At 44.4% G+C, this 16,293-nt stretch overlaps 1 protein-coding gene across 1 annotated transcript; it reads right to left on the minus strand.

Annotated features, from left to right (window-relative positions):
- Positions 1 to 1,063: 1,063 nt before the first annotated feature.
- On the minus strand, positions 1,064 to 7,274 carry rcn1 (reticulocalbin 1, EF-hand calcium binding domain). The gene is made up of 7 exons (XM_076023800.1): positions 7,139 to 7,274; positions 6,767 to 7,038; positions 5,257 to 5,450; positions 4,979 to 5,157; positions 3,328 to 3,388; positions 2,417 to 2,616; positions 1,064 to 2,303 (listed from the first exon to the last, which is right to left on the minus strand). Exons 2-7 carry the CDS (start codon positions 6,991 to 6,993, stop codon positions 2,196 to 2,198), a joined length of 969 nt encoding a protein of 322 aa, XP_075879915.1. The 5' UTR covers positions 6,994 to 7,038; positions 7,139 to 7,274; the 3' UTR covers positions 1,064 to 2,195.
- Between the last annotated feature and the right edge of the window lie 9,019 nt (positions 7,275 to 16,293).

The raw sequence follows: 16,293 nt of genomic DNA on the forward strand, positions 1-16,293 counted from the left end.
TCAGCGTGACAGTGGCCGTGCGATCGGCCAGTGGATGCAAACACAAACAGCGGGGACGATCAACAAAGTTAAAAAGTGACTACGGGCGACACCTCTGACCCGAATCCCCCCTCAGACCTGCAGCTTGTTGGCCTGGCCGAGGAGGAATTCATCTGAAAGGAAATTTGTATTCTTGGATGGCACAGAGCGAGGGGACCTGTGCCAGAAATTGGTGACCCATTTCCCAGAATCTTTTAGAAAACCATCTCAGTTGACGCGATGCCGCACCTCATCCAAAACCTGGGAGATGAAAAGTCATGAATATAGAAGTGACCCCTCCGGACACCCAACAGCTCTCCAGACATTTTGGCCTCTTTGTGGGATCTGATGAAGGTCCTCCGTCATTACAGTGCTGCACAGTCCACACATACATCGCCCTGTCCCTTGTTCCTAATGAGCTTTATCGCATTGGTCCCGCTTGACTTGTCTCGCTAACTGGCACACATATATCCATATGTTCCACATGAGCAGGCAGAGAGGACAGGCTGGGTGGCGGAGGCGCTTTCTCAGTTACATCCGAGAGTTTTGCTGCTACAGCCAGCAGCGACGGCAAGTCAGCTCGGCTCCATCTCCACTGCCCGCGTACGCGGGCCGTCATTAGTCATGAGAAGTGTTAATGGCGCTAGCCTGTTCCTGTCGTCTGATGAGACAGTATCTAATGTAGACCCAAGTTCCTGACACAGGCCAGGATACCTGAGACACAGCGTCGGAAAAAAAAGGTAAAAGAAGCAAAAAAAAAAAATACAGCCTGTAATCTACCAGAGGGGATTGTTTTGCTTCTCATCTCATTTAAGAAAATTGTGCTAAACCACAGTTGTGGAAATCAGTGTATTGTGAAGTCAGAAAGACCACTGACAATTCATATTTTGTCCCTACAAACGGTACACATTCTGCCTCGTGAGGTCACCTCGAGTGTGTTGATGAGCCATCAGAGCATCCATTTAAGCAGGAAGCTAAAATATAGCTTTTTTTGCAGGAGGCTGAAAACACTCTGTTCAAGTCAATGAAATTACTTTACAACTTCTTAAACATTATTATTTTATTTGATTACATATATTGATGCACTTGTACATTTGAAAGTTAATGCAAATGAGGTTTAAGAAAACAGAGCATAACCAAAGAAAAACAGAAAAATGGGCTCAACTTAAAAAGAAATTAATTTAAAATTTCATAGGATTTCAACAGTTGCATAGTTTCATGCATCTGAACTAGACTGTCACCAAGAACAAAAAAAAGAGAAAAAAGAACCATGCAATGCAAGCCAAGTGAAGATATTAATAAAGAACTTGGACTAATGCATTTGGAAGCAAAGGGTCATCTGAGATCTCATCATATTTCATCACCTGCCTCTATTTCTCCGTAACAGCCAAAGACCAGACAAGCATCAATCAGCAAATCAACAAACAAACCCTGAAGAAAGAAACTGTAAGTCTTAGGGATGGAAAATAAATACATTGTAAACTAAGCGTGAAAAAAAAAAAAAAAGAAATTCACAGGCTACACTCTAATCCAAAGACGTGCAAAAAACATGGCATGAAACTTCAGGGAAATAAAGCACTGGACCAAAAAAATAATAAAAAAAAGACACATGAAAAAAACTTGGCAGGGTAATGCGTAAACACAGAAACACATTTCGTGCCCTGTTTTTGAAAATCTTTTATTTAACGCTGCAATCCTCTTGAAGTTCAGCAGACATCTGATAAATAAATAAAACCTATATAGTGTTCCTCACTGTGTTTCACATTGACGCCTCCAAAAGCTGTGGCGATATCTGAGCGGTGTCAGGTAAAGCTTGTCTCTCGTTGACAGGTTCCCTACTGAAGATCGTCCTCGCTGGCTGGAAAGGCACTGTTGATGGCAAAGCAGGTGTTTCGCCGCGTCCGGCTCTGCTCCTGAATGTCAGAAACAGAAACCGTGGGAGGAAAAAACAAACAAACAAACAAACAAACAAAATTGAGATGGTCGCTCTCTGAGAGTGGCAGGACAGATCCTCGTTCCTTCTCCCGTCTTCAGCGGTGCTTCACAGTTCAAAAGCGCTGACATCCGTCCAGAGGCCGGAGCGGTTGACGCAGCGGTGCGGGAGGGTGGGAGCTGTTTCACGACCCTCCTCTCACTCAGAAACACACACACACGCGCGTCGCTGTTGCGTGAGGAGCTCAGAGCTCATCGTGGTTCCTGGTGAGGTCTTCTCCGTAGTTGGTGGCCTGGCTTCCCACAAACATGTTCCAGTTGTCCAGGATCTCCTGTCTGGTCAACAATTGATCCTACAGAGGGGAAAAGGGATGTTTAGAATCAATCAATAAAAAAAATACTGCTTTGGATGTAAAACGCACAAAGGCGGAGGTGTCAAAGAGAAGACGGTTCCGGATGGACGTACCTTGTCCTGGTCCGACTCATACACCAGGTGTCTGGCCTCGGCCTGGGCGTGGTCATAGTCTTGCGGCATGATCCAGTGGCGGATTTCATCCAAGTCCATCTTTCCGTCTTTGTTCAGGTCTCTGAAGTCGGCAAACTGCTCCCTCTCGGTCTTGATCCAGTCTGGCTCTGGACCGCCGTCCTCGTGTGCAAACATGTCAGCTGGATAAAAAATTGTGGATTGGAGAAGGGGTGTTGAAATGAATTTTTGAGGAAAATAATTTCCTGATGGATGAACTGAGGATCCTTGACTAAACTGGAATAAAACATGGCCTATTTCTCCAGAGAAAAACAAGTTTAACACAAAATATCCTTGTGGATGCAGAACTTACAAGTTTACAACGTTGACATTTATATAAGTATGACATTCCCAGTGAAAAAACTAGAGCTGTCAGTGTTAACACATTAATCGTGATTAATTACATACAATCCGTAATTGCATTTCAAACGTAAGGCCGAATTCACACCTGAAGCAGAAGCGCCGCTAAGTGCCGCTGGTGAAGTGCTAGTGTGTGAAGTGCTTTGTATGCATTTGTCCCTTTTAGGAACCCGTAGTTGGCCACTCTGGCCGATTTCTGGTAAGAAATACTTTTACACATGCAATTCAAACAGCGATTAATTGCAGTTAACTATGAAGATTCTCCAATTAATAACGATTAAAAAAAATCAATTGTTTGACAGTCCTAGAAAAAAACAAAAAAAAAAACATTGAAGTGGTACTTTTAAGTTATTTCAACTTTATGAAAAAGCGATTATGTCTCACGTGTTTGTCTTAAATTCGATTGAGTTCATGTCCCCTCAACCTCTTGTGTGTTTACTTGTGCCGCATCTCTTTAATTGGTGCACTTATTCCTAAAAATCACCTCAACTCACCAATATACTCATCAGCATCCACGTGCCCGTCACCGTTCTTGTCAATGTCCTCCAGGGTTTCCTGCATCCAGAAAGAGTTAACGATGTCAGTGGAAGGAGGGAACAAGGTGTCGACTACAGGGGACTCTTTCACTCCGCGCAGTAAAGCAGGAGCGTGTCGCCCCAGGCAGGACGAGTGTCACTTCCCAGCTGGGCTGGCACGCTGACGCTTCGATGTCAGGGTCTGATGCCGACGAGTCAAAGCCTCCTCACTCAAACTCCTTGCGCACCCTGGCGATCAACGTGTCCAAACAGTCGCTTCCACCTTGGCAGCGGACGGCTTTCCCTCCGACAGCATGGACTCGACAGCGTGTGAATGCGACTAAATGGTTACTTAAAGTCCTGCCGTGTGCGCCTGTCATTAGTTCATCGCGCACACACGCACCCATACATGTAGGGCAATTGTAATGCAGCAGGGCAGAAGACATGCACACAGCTCATCACCTCTGAATGATTCATAGAAATGGAACTACTGCGGTCAGTCAGCTTTAAGAAGATATAGCAACAAGACTCCAAGTAGCATTTATACAACATGCAAGAGCTTGTCATTGATATGTTTGAGGTCCTTCACTGTCCCTATTTTCAGATCTTTATTTTTGATCAGGGAATTAAGTGGTTTATTTTCTAAAACTTCCCCAGAATCAGAAACTAGCACCTTTAACACTCTGTTTAAAGCCTCCAGCTAAAAATTCAGATACTTTGCTGCTGCAAGTATGGTTAGTAGCACACGCAGCTGGGTGTGTTGTCACTGACGAGAAAGAAGTATCACTTAGCATTGTGACATCACAAAGGGCTGTCCAGAATTGCATATTAGCACATCTTTAAAGAAAAACAAACAAACAACTAAAGAATGCGCAGTTAACTAATTCATATAACACCATGTTAATCTGATTCTAGTTCTGGAGGAGTCCACATTTGGATTTTGTACTAAGAAGGTAGTTATCACCAAAAGAAAACTGAAAATTCATTCCTGAATTCCAAATTTTCCCAGCTAATCTGCAGTCCTTGCAAAAGGCCCATTTCTGCTATGTTTCCTCGCGACAAAATAATTAAACAATTATTTCATAGCTGTGGAGAAACACACACACACAAAGAAACAGGTCTCTCATTAGCTTGTTTCAGACTCGTCACAATCAGTGAAAACGCCCCCGGCTGAACAGTTCTTTGGTAACATTCGTTGACATCATAAAAATGAGGGATGAATAATTAATTCTGTCAAATGGGTGGTACAACTTTTATGAACAGAGAGGCATAGTGCATCGCTGCGAACATTTGCCACGCAACTGTTCCATAAAGCCAAATTTATATTTAAAGATTGAGTCCTAAATGGAACTGTTGGTCCAATCCCACTGGACCTGTTCCAAAAAATATAGAAACTCAATCATTTCCTGGCCCAGTTAAAATTTAATTATGGGCTTATCCAAATGTGGCACATTACCTAAGTAACTCATCAGGGCAGAGCCACGCAATAGAAGCTCAGACCATCTCATGTAATGTAATGGTATTTCTTTAAAACACACCCTCAACTCAAATCTTAATGCTGTAGCTTCGGAAAAGTATTGCAGAGGCAACAAATGGGTCCAACTACGAGGTCCTAAATGTCTTCGCTTACCTCAACCACAATGTCCTTCATGTGTTCAAACTCCTCCGGGTGGAGGAAGGAGGTGAACTCCTCTCGGTCTGCTGCCAGGTCTCTATTCAGATCAGCCCTTTTGAATCGCCTCTCATCCCGAGGAAGCATCTTCTTAAAGTTGAACTGGTCCGTGGCTTCCTCAAACTCCTCTGGGTTGGCTGGCGAGAAGGAATTTAACAGACATTAAGCCATTCTACTCAGAGGTGACACTGTAATCAAATGCTCGTGGGAACACCTGGGAGAAAACAACAACGTACAGAGGTAGTATCCATACGTAGCTTGCTTGTACTCCTCCCACGTAATCTTGTTGTCTTTGTCCAGGTCATAATCGGCCCAAACCTTTGCAACGTTCTCGTAAGTGTAGCGTTTCTGGACACGTTTGATCCAGGCTTTCAGCTCCGCTGTGCTAATGAGGCCATCGGCATCGCTGTCTATCCGGTCCACTATTTTACTGTGAGGAAAGACACAAAACAGGGATCAGTGTTATAAAGGTCCACTTGAAATGCTAAAGCTCTGGTAGGCCTTAGCATTGGAAGCACTGGCAGATGCTGAAATGAAAAACCTTGACCTCTAACCCCAAGACTTCAAGGTGTCAACATGGCAATCTTTGATTGAGGTGAAACAATGGGCCTCAAAAGTTGATATTAATGTGTTTAATCGTGTTGTTTGGTATACGATGTATACATTTGCCTAAAACAATGTTTGGTTGCTATGAATCAAGAAGTCTGCGAAGGTTCTCAGTTGTCCATTGTAGTCTTGAAGATTAAGTTAATGCTGGTTATTGGACTCTTGAGGATGCCACTCGTCCGTAAGAACTGAAGAAGCCTTTCGGATGAGAGGGGAAACATCTTCCACATACCAATAACCAGTCCAGCCTTAACTTAACCTTCAAGACTATAGATTAAAAAAAAAAAATCTTGAGAAATTAAACAACCCTATAACAAGCAAAGGAAGGAGTTTCAGCGATCGACAGACTGGAGACGAATATTGTCAAAAGTCGTCAACAAAAGTCAAAACTTCTCTTGACATAATTTTCAAGGTCCCTTTGGAGGACAAGGACGTCTACCGAGACACACACACCTGAGAAAGAACGTGAAAGAACTCAGTCGCATCACTCTTTACTATTAAAGGGGGTGGCGCGGCAGGAGGAGGGGCAGGCAGAAGCCATTCATGTACGAGGAAGAGTGAGGGAGAGAAGAAAAAAAAAATTCAAGCGTGGCTGCGGTGTATTCTTAGAGCCCTTCTGCCACGTTGTGATGTTACGGGGGTCCCTCCCACTTCAAGCCAACGTGTAATGCTCGGTGCCAACATGTCACTTTGAGCGGTGAAGGTGCGCCTCAGAGTGACTACACACGGAGACGTCATCTTTTGGAAAAGGCGTATCAGCAACAACGCAGGCTCACTTAATGACGATTTAAAATGAAGCCCTCCTGTGACGAGGGCTATCATCGTGCAGTGCTGTGCTGTGCGAGCGGTGCCAATGATAATGCACATCTTAATCCCCCTGGCGTACATCTGCTAGCGTGCACATCCTTCTTCTCAGGCACTCGTGTTTGCGTCGTTTAAACTTTAATGGCCGTGAACGCAGCACGCTAAGTAAAAGCAACGCAACGCAACGCAACGCAACGCGAGTGGATGTGCGGGATTTGCTGCGTTCAGACTGGTTGAGACGACCGGCGGCATCGCCACACCCGTACCCCGACACACGCATGACACTATCGGCATCCTCGGTCAATCGTCCGTGCCGCGGGCGATGCCCTTCCTTACCTGAGGCGCTCTTTGCTCTCCTCCGGGGTGAGCTGGTCGAATGTTTTGGCCTCCTCTTTGCCCAGGAAGGCCTCATGGTCGTACTGGAAGCTTTTATTGTCGTCGTCGTAGGCTTGTCTGGTTATCTCGGGGTCCTGGTAGAGGACTCTGTCTTTCTTTATCGTCGGCTTGCTCTGCACCATGACGGTGCACAAGAGCACGGCGCACACCAAGCCCGACACGTCCATCACTTTTCCTCTCTGGGTGACCGTACCGTGTAGTCTCTTGCCTCACTAAATGGGCCCACAAAAGAGAGCAAAGCAGCACTGAAGACACTTCCACCGCTTCTGTCTTGTTTCTATCGCTTCAACGGTCCCGAACCGGATTAATCACCTGCCGAATCTTCTCACACTGACCCGCTGACAGAACAAAAATCTCAAGTCACTGACCCAAGTGCCTGAAGTCACAGTTTTTCGCCTGCCCACTTCTTCCTTTTCCGACAGTGGGATGCAACCAAACCGGGATTTTCTGCCGCCCAACGCACAGCCAATCACAGCGCCCGCTCAGTTGAAGACCCGCCTCTTCCGCATTCAAACCCTCTTGTGATTGGCCCCCTGAGATATCTGTAACATGAGAGCGGCAGGGGCGCCACGTTGCAAGCTGACGCGCTAAACTCGTCCACGGTTTGAAGAGTTTAAATAGCCGGATTTGTCAAGGAGAGGCTTGTTGTCGCAGCTGTTTGATGTCCTGTTGCCGTCTTATTTTCTCACTCTCACGCCAACAGGCTATGGCTCAACACAGTAGCCGTGTCACACGGCCCGTGTGTAAAAAAACAAAAAAGCAAGGTTACAGGTATGTATATGTGGCTGGTTGTAGCAAGTTTCAAACGTCTGTTCAGTGTTTTGTACTGACCACAACTCACGATAAACAACCACCTCAATCATATTTGACTGACTTACATCAGGAGTTGAAGGGAGATAATGACCTTTGCCAGGTCACAGTTCAAACAGCTTCACCACTATTTTAATTGTTGGGCCACGTAAACCCACTGCTACGATCATCAACGACAAAGGCCTTCGCATTCCGTGACTATGTTGACAATGTAACCAATTCGATTTGGAATAATAAAGCATTATATAGAGCTGCGCAATAGGCTAAACGTTTTCCAGTGTTGTTTCTTAATACACCTTCATTATGTGAATGTGAAAATACTGTGTTTCTTTCTTTGCACCGTGTAGGGTTTTTTTTGGGGGGGGGGGTGTAACATACACACATACTTACTATTTTCAATAGCCGCCTCCCCCCTTTTGTTCAACTGTGTCTTTTCAATCTTTAACAATGCTACTATTTTGCACATTGTGAGGCTTTTTAATGCACCAAAAGGATTAGCACTCCAATTTTTGTCCTATCAGTAGAATGACAATAATTTTGATTCTGATTCTGATTCTTGTGTCTCATTTTTAGGAGGTGTTTCCGGAGGAGGTCAAGGATTTTCATAACAACGTGGAAGACTCAGAGATACGTCAGTTACAGGTAAGTCAGAGCAACAAAAACACTAGAATCAATGAATAAATTGAGTCAAACAGCATTCATAACAGTGCACATAAACTTTCCCATTCAGTTGGGAATATTAGCCAGACCCACGCAGCCTAGTGCATGCAGTTTGCAGTGTTATTTGGCATTTAGAAATGTTACACAGTAACATTATGACGAATGTCAATAGCTGAATTGTCCAACTGATCAGCTGATGTTGCAGCCTTCACTTTTTGCTCTCAGGCTCTGCAGACTGTTAACTCCTCTGGTAGTGTTTAGTCTCGTGGTGTCCCCATATTTAAACATTTCCAGAGCTGTAAAATGTTTTCTAATTGTACTTAATAAATAGAGCAGTAGTGTTGGGATCGCACTGTGTAGGGGGCAAAGTTCTCTGCTGTGCTTCTGTGCGTCTGAGGGTTTTGATAGAGAACGAGTGTGTTGTGGTGGAGGTGGCCTTGGCTCGTTAACTGTGGCCTTGTAGCATACGGTTCTGAGATGGACAGAAAAGAGTTTGCTCGGGTAGTGCCTCTGTGATAATTCCTCCATGAAGAAGACTAGAAGAGTCATATTACTCAGGCGCATCTCAACATGCCGTAATGTGGATGAGCAGACTCTGTACCCTGGAAACAACTTGCTGACACTGCCATGCCTAATTCTCCTTTGTGGGCAGGAGAAACATGTACTTTGCCATTCATCAGTAACATAATAAGCCAACACATGGCACTTTGCTGTTTTGCATAAATAGTACACCCCAGCTTATGATTATAAAGGGGCCCTGGGGCTAACTAGCCTCTTTATTCAATTAATGAATAGTTAATTTATTTAAATTAGTCCTGCCTGGTCAATTTGAATCAGTGTGTTGTGCAGATATGGAGACATAAAAATGTTTTTTTTTCCTCCAGTGGAACTCATTTCTGAAATCCTCTTAATATAACCGACTATAAACCTCTATTGTAAAAGGCAGTTTAATAAATCCTCATTTATATTTAACACAAATAACACTTAATCTTATATATGTATATATATATGTATGTTTGTATGTATGTATATAAGAATATATACATACATATATGCAAATATATGTATATGTATGTGTAGATATGCATACATATGTATTTTACGTACATACGTTTGTACATATCTATATATGTATGTATATATGCATATTTGTATATCTCAACGTTCCAGGTTTTTTATAGATTCTTAAACTTAAGCCATACTTATAATAAAACAGTGTCTTATTATATTTAGTGACTAAATATTGTTTCATGTTTTTTTTATTTTGAATTTAGTTTCTTATATTTTATATGTTGTTCAGAAAATTAGGAGTTAATCTCACCAAGTTTAGAAAGCCTAAAAGAAAAGAAAAAAAGAAATCCATCCAAATAACATGGAAGAAGCGGAGTGGCTATCTGCATGAGTATCTCACTGGGGAATAGAAGGGGGAGGAGAGGGGGGCAGCTACAGGGCTGTTCAGTTAACCATGAGATTACACACACTGCAGAAGGCATTTGGCTAATGTAATTAAGAAAACCCTATGGTGGGAGACACGAAGCATTAGCGTCCAGGATGTACAGTTCTGCTGTGGCCTCTTTCTGCTCCACATTCAGAGTCGCACAACAACTGTTTTTGTTGGTTGACCAATATTTTTTTTTTTGTCCCCTTTGAGCGCAACAAACATAGTTCAGTTTGGCATGACACGTTAAGATAAACATAAAAGTATAAATTTAAATAGTGACAAGGCTTAACCATACTTCTAAATATGAATTTTCTCTTTCTTTCTTTTTTTTCTTTTTTAAGTTGCAAATGAATAAAGCATCTAATTAATTTGGGAAAATTGCCAAAGTAGATGAAATATACTTCTTTCATTGTAAATATAATAAATCAACAACCTTTTAAAGAAATATTACCAAATCTTATAGTTTGTTCAATTTGATCTTTGGCAGCATGGACAGGTTTGTTCCTTCCTGTCTTGTTTACTGCTGCTCCTGGTAAAACCAGCTGGCTGGATTCCACTTCCTGCTTTTGTTCCCTTCATTGTTGTCACCTTTTGCACAACCATGTTTTTGTCAGATTTTGAGGTGAGAAGAGCAGCCGAAATAGAATAGTGATTTTTAATTAACAATACTTTGGAATATATCTCGTCACACAATTACCCCACACAATCTCCCTCTCCCTTGTGAATTTTCATAGTTATAATAACTCAACGCCCCTACTATTCTGCGCAGATTAATAAACTTTTCATTGCTGCCACACAGGAGAAAAGAAACCTTTGCTCTGTTTAATGACAACTGTAAAGTGGAGGCAATCATGGGATGCCTCCCATGACATTTTGGCGGCCCTGTCCGCTCCACTTATCTTAGACAAATGGCCGTGCCAGGCCACTATCGAGATGAAGCGTTTTCCCCGAGTCATTACGTCTGTCACCGAGGCCATTTCCATATTGAAAAATCGGAAACAATAAACGACGCCGGGGCCTTTAATAACTGTGAGGGAATCAAATTTGGAAAATTGCATTGAAGCAATAACCTTTCTCCATGTAATTAGATGACAGAGAGGTCCTGGTTTTAATTAAGTCAGCAATTTATAGTCCCGCAACCATACCTCAGCATGCTGATTAGTATAGGAGGGATCACAGAACAGTGCCGCCTCAATTTGAACAGATTTGATCTAGTAATTACTGTGTTATATGGCAAAGGCCGCGGCGAGTCTCGGACTACAAACTCGGGATGCGGCGCTCTGTAATGCATGGCCTTTCCTGTCGTTACTCAGGCTGCAAATATGTGGCGAGCAAGTGTCTGTCTGAATAGGTCTTCAAAAGAGGTCATCAACAGAGGACATAATGTTTGAGGAGCCATATTAAGGTGGAATTGTGAATGTAAGGCCCCGTGTGTGTGTGTGTGTGTGTGTGTGTGTGTGTGTGTGTGTGTGTGTGTGTGTGAGCACATATTTCTATCTGTGTGTCTGTGTGTGTGTGTGTGTGTGGCCGTTAGATGGGGGCATTTGTTTCGGCCCAGCCGCAATTTAATGCCGCGTCTTAATTGATCCCATTGGTCACCCTTAAACGTTAACATTTGCATTCAGAGGGCAGGGCGGTTCAGGACGCTCTTTTAGTGTTGTGTTAATAAACATGGCAATTTACCGTCAATTTATGTCCTGACAGGTCGTAATGAAGACCATGAAAAGAGGATTAGCCGAGCCACTGTAGCAGACCGTCTGGGGAGCGTCATCATGAGACTGTGGGGACCAGTGTTTGTTGTGTGAGCTGGCACCCTCTGGCCCTCTGCAGCCGTCCGTCCACATGATTGACATTAATGGTCCAGCTTTTTCGGGGGGATGAGGGGGACGGGCAAAGAAAGGCAAATTTCTCCTCTCTCTTTTGGGACGGTGACATTTATCGCATCGCGCAGACTCGTATCTATAGGCGATGGCAACAATGGCGCGCGGCAGGACCCTTGGAACATCATTAGCGACATCAGACAAATGCCTGTGATGTGCGCCGCTAATTTCGTTCGCCCCTCCGCCCCAACCTTGACCATTTTGCGCCGTCGCAGTTTGTGTGACTTCGTTTTTCCTTCTTTTCTTTTTCCAAACGCTCCCGTGCGTTTTTCCATACTGCGTTTTAAGGCACGTAAAGCCAAGTGTTGGAGATGTCGGATGCACTTTGGAGGATTCAGCGTTGCGCCGAAAGCTCCGTCACTGTGTTATTGAGAAGGTGGCACGTCTTGAGCGGGAATCGCACGTATACCTGCTAGAGATTGAAGGCAATAGTGCGATGCGTGCTCTCCAGCGACTCCCAAGCTAAGAGATGCAAATCCCAGAGGCCTAATGAGAGAATGAGGTTAATTAATCCCAGAGGATATCACAGATTGAGGAAGAGGGGGGCGCAGGGGGCTCCACTGCTCCCCCCTCAAGACCCCCCCCCCCCCCCCGCATAAAGGTCATATTTCACAATAAGAGAACAACGCTGCTCCTAACTGCTTCCCTCAAAGCATCAGAATTAATCTCCTCCCTTCAATCAGCGTAACTCCCGTCGCCGCAGAATAAACCCTGAAACACAGTGGGACATTAAGTGCTAATACTAAACGGCGTCCCCAGGCTTTGAATCATCCATAGATCTGTGACAGAGTGCGCTCGGAGGCCAGCGGAGTCTGGTGCTAAATGCGTGCCACTGGCTAGGCAGCGTTTGTGTGCTGACGATGCTAAAGACTGTCTCCAGGCCTTGGCTGCGTGACTCTGGCCTGTGATTTATGGGTCATGGTTTGGGAGACATTTCCCTCGGGTGCATCGTCCCAGTCAGTTGTGATTACGATACTTTCTGAACACCTTCTCCGCACTGTGGCTCTCTATTTTTTTTTATTTTTTTTTCCCAGAAAACCGCCCCACAAGTGCAAAAACGAAGCCTTTGTTGTTCGGGCAGCTGAAAGGCACTAATTCACCCAGAAATATCTCAAAGGGATGCTTTCCTCAAAATTGTGTTTTCACCTATTTTATGCGGTTGCGTGGCCTGAAACAATTCTCGCTAATTGGTTAACAAGGAGAAACTTAACATCTCTCTTACTGTGGTATCGTCCGACTGGCTGGAAGATCCTGTCGCCCACTTTGACTCAGAAACCACAGCTGCCCATGTTAACTTGCTCCTGGACATCAATTAGTATAGGAACGCAAAAGAGTCTGAGAACTGCTTAAAAACAGGAGGAACTCTCTGTGTTGCATCCTCACATGACTGCAGCTACAGTGGATATGTTGGCTGAAAACATGGTATTAGCGCCAGTGTTTCAAGTCCAATTGAACAGCAATGCCTCCCAGACTCTTAAGATGACATCACACAGTCGCAGTATTACAACATGCTTATGTTTTCTATCTTGTCTTTTGATTTTTGATTTTTTTTTTTAAGACTAATGCACATGGCCATTTTTGGCACCGGCATCAGGATGTTTTTTTTATTTTATTTTTTTTAACTGCAGCTACCTCGAGTGTCAACTGGGTTCACTTCGGGGTGAACTAACCCTTCAAAGTTGTGAGTCACAGACATGTTTGTCTCCACGGTCATTAGACCCTTTGTTTTTAGATGCTTGCATCACGAAAGAAGCAGGTCCAAGTACCCCAAACCCTGCGACAGAGACCCAGAAGCTCATTGTCAGCGCTGCTTCCCGCTGCTCGCCAGTGGCTGCGGATTCTTCCCCTGACTCGCTCTCCCTGAACCTCCATCCCGCAGATCCGGCGGCGGTGGCGGCGGTGGCGGCGGTGGCGGCGGTGGCGGCGCTGCTTTGGCTGCACGACAGTGTGCCTCCCCTGGGCTGCCGCGCGGCTCCCGTCCCCGTCTCTCCCTGCAGCTGGAGCGACCGCAGCCAGATGCTCCGCAGCCCCACCACCCTCTGTCCCCCCACTCCCGCTTCCAGGAGGATGGTGCCCAGAGAGGAGGATGACAAACGCCTCTGCCTCCTCTTACTGACGGATTTGGACGACCTGACTCCAGCCCCGCACTGTTCCAACCGCCAGCACAAGATGTTGACTTAATGGAAGGGGGTTGGCTGTGGATTGGCCCATATGTGTTTGTATTGGGGAAAATATGGCAGGACGGTGTGTCTGCGTGTTCAGTAGGACCGTGCGTGCGTGCGTGCGCGTGCGTGCGTGTGTGTGTGTGTGTGCGTGTGTGTGTGTGTGTGTGTGTGTGTGTGTGTGTGTGTGTGTGTGTGTGTGTGTGTGTGTGTGTGTGTGTGTGTGTGTGTGTGTGTGCGCGTGCGTGCGTGCGTGCGTGCTGTGTGTGATTTCTCCTAGCCCAGACTGCCTACATCCATCATGCCATGGCACTCTGGCAGAGAGTGGAACTCAGACAGCTTCACTAACACACGGTCAGTTAAATTGCCTGTTAAATTGTCCTGGTCCGTGGCTATCTTAGGTGTAGATAAAAACACTGCACTTAAAGCCTGCACTTAAAGGCAAAAATTGTCAAGTAAATGCCAGCCTCCCTCCTTGCATACACCGAGAGAAAGAGAGGGAGACGGAGACAGAAGGAGAGCGGGGAATCCTCAGAGGGACCCGCTCTCCCATCCTGAGACAAAATCCTGCAGCAGTGTCTCAATGCCACAGCTGTTTATTCAAGAGCTGTTTCTCCTGCTCCAGTTTAATTTCTATCTGATTATTCATTTTAGACTTCCATTACGACGTTCAGTGCATAGTAACACATATTCCAAAGGATGAAACTTTAAAAAAAAAAAAAAGACGCTGAGTCCCAGGCCCCTCTCATTATTTGTCTGAATTATGCATGGCCAGCAAAACCATAATTCTTCTTCATCAGCCGTCACCGTGCTCCCATAATGATTAAAACAACGGTCTCAATCCAATACGTTCGACATTTCTGTCCATGCACCCAAATGGAAAATTAAATCTCATTCTTTTAACATTACCGGAATATTAGAGATAATTGCGTGCATCCCACTTGTGGACCCCGGGCAGAAAGTTTTAGCGAGCCGCTCTCCTGTAACCGCTAATGTAATGGTAGTCAGAGTCTGGCTGCAGGAGCCGAGGTCGCTCTATACGTTTTCTAATATGTCAGGGATTCTGCCAGCAGCTTTGTAGCTTGATAGACTTTGCTAAACAATGCTTTTCTCTTTAGTATGTATCTGATTAACTTTAGCAGTGCGTGCAGTCAAATTGTGCTTTAAAATGTTGTATTTCCATGGATCATGACAAGTTTGATAAATGCAAAAACAAAAGATTACATTAATAACCTGGTTAAAAAAAAAATTAAACATCAATCTCATAATAGAAAAATAGGTATTTTTCTTCATCCCCAAAACATTGAGTATCTAAATTTTATACATGCAAATATCTTTTTTTATTTTATTAGATACCAAAGCCAGATGGGGTCTAAGATCCTTGATAATTAGATGGATGGACTAGGTCTGCCAACATAAACACAGTGATTTCAGAGGTCATTGCTATTGACATGCCAGAGAACTACATGCATGCATTAGCTGCATCACTGCACAATGTGTGACAGTGACAAAAGAACATCGATATGTGTCTGCAGCCATTAGGAAAATGTTTTTATTTAACAGACCAATGTATCATGGAGTAAAACCTGATATTGCACCAAATTAGCCACCTTTGTTGTCACACCTCTTTCTCTCCACACATTTCTAATGCTAAAATCAATTGAGAGATAATAATAGATAGAAATCCATTAAAAACTGGAAAAGGACTGCATTGATCATATAGTGTCTACTACACCTCCACAAACGACAAACGTAAACATCTTGAAATCCACGTCATTATTTTGCGCTTTAGATTCTGCAGGGCTCTTAAAGTGGCAGTTCAAGCAGCTGTACATGTTCAAGAAAGTGCATTTCTTAATGCAAGCAAGTTTTACCCCCACCCCTTTATTTATTTATTTATTTATTTATTTTAAAGTGTAGTAAAAGTTAATACAAGCATAAAAAAAAATCCAGAATCCCCGCTAAGAGGTTTGTGAGTCTGAAGTTCGACGCTAGGGGGCAGAAAAGCTCCACAGGTAGCGATGCTGTGCTGAGAGCTGCTGCAGCGCCCAGGCCATTTATCTCCAGTCTGATGAGAATATGTTGTTGCTTTTTTTTTTTTTTTTTTTTTTTCTAATACAAGGCACAAAGTCTGTGTTTCATTGAGTGAGTTGCGATTTGAGAGTCATTCCACTGCTCTTAATGTTCAGCCCGTAATGACTGCTTAATTGAAAGCACGACCCCACTCAGCAAGCACATGCGTCTTCATCACACACGCTTAAAGACCAGTTTCTCCTGGTGTTTCTAATGAGCGGGCGCCCGGCTGCAGTGTTTCATCAGATTCACTCCCCGCTCTAAATCTGGACCCGCTCGGCGCTCTGTCATTCGTTCAGGGGGACGGGACCAGGTTGAGGGGCCAAAGTTCAACTTCAGCCTCGGCCCGTTCCAGTGGTGGCTGGGCAGGGGAACTTTGCGGGGGATTTTGGCCAAACGTCTGCCCATCTGCTTGGCCATCTGAGGAGGGACTAGTCTTAA

This window comes from Nelusetta ayraudi, unplaced genomic scaffold (assembly GCF_046127955.1).
Source record: "Nelusetta ayraudi isolate G7.1 ecotype Tasmania unplaced genomic scaffold, CSIRO-AGI_Nayr_v1 ptg000002l, whole genome shotgun sequence".
Lineage (NCBI taxonomy): Eukaryota > Metazoa > Chordata > Actinopteri > Tetraodontiformes > Monacanthidae > Nelusetta > Nelusetta ayraudi.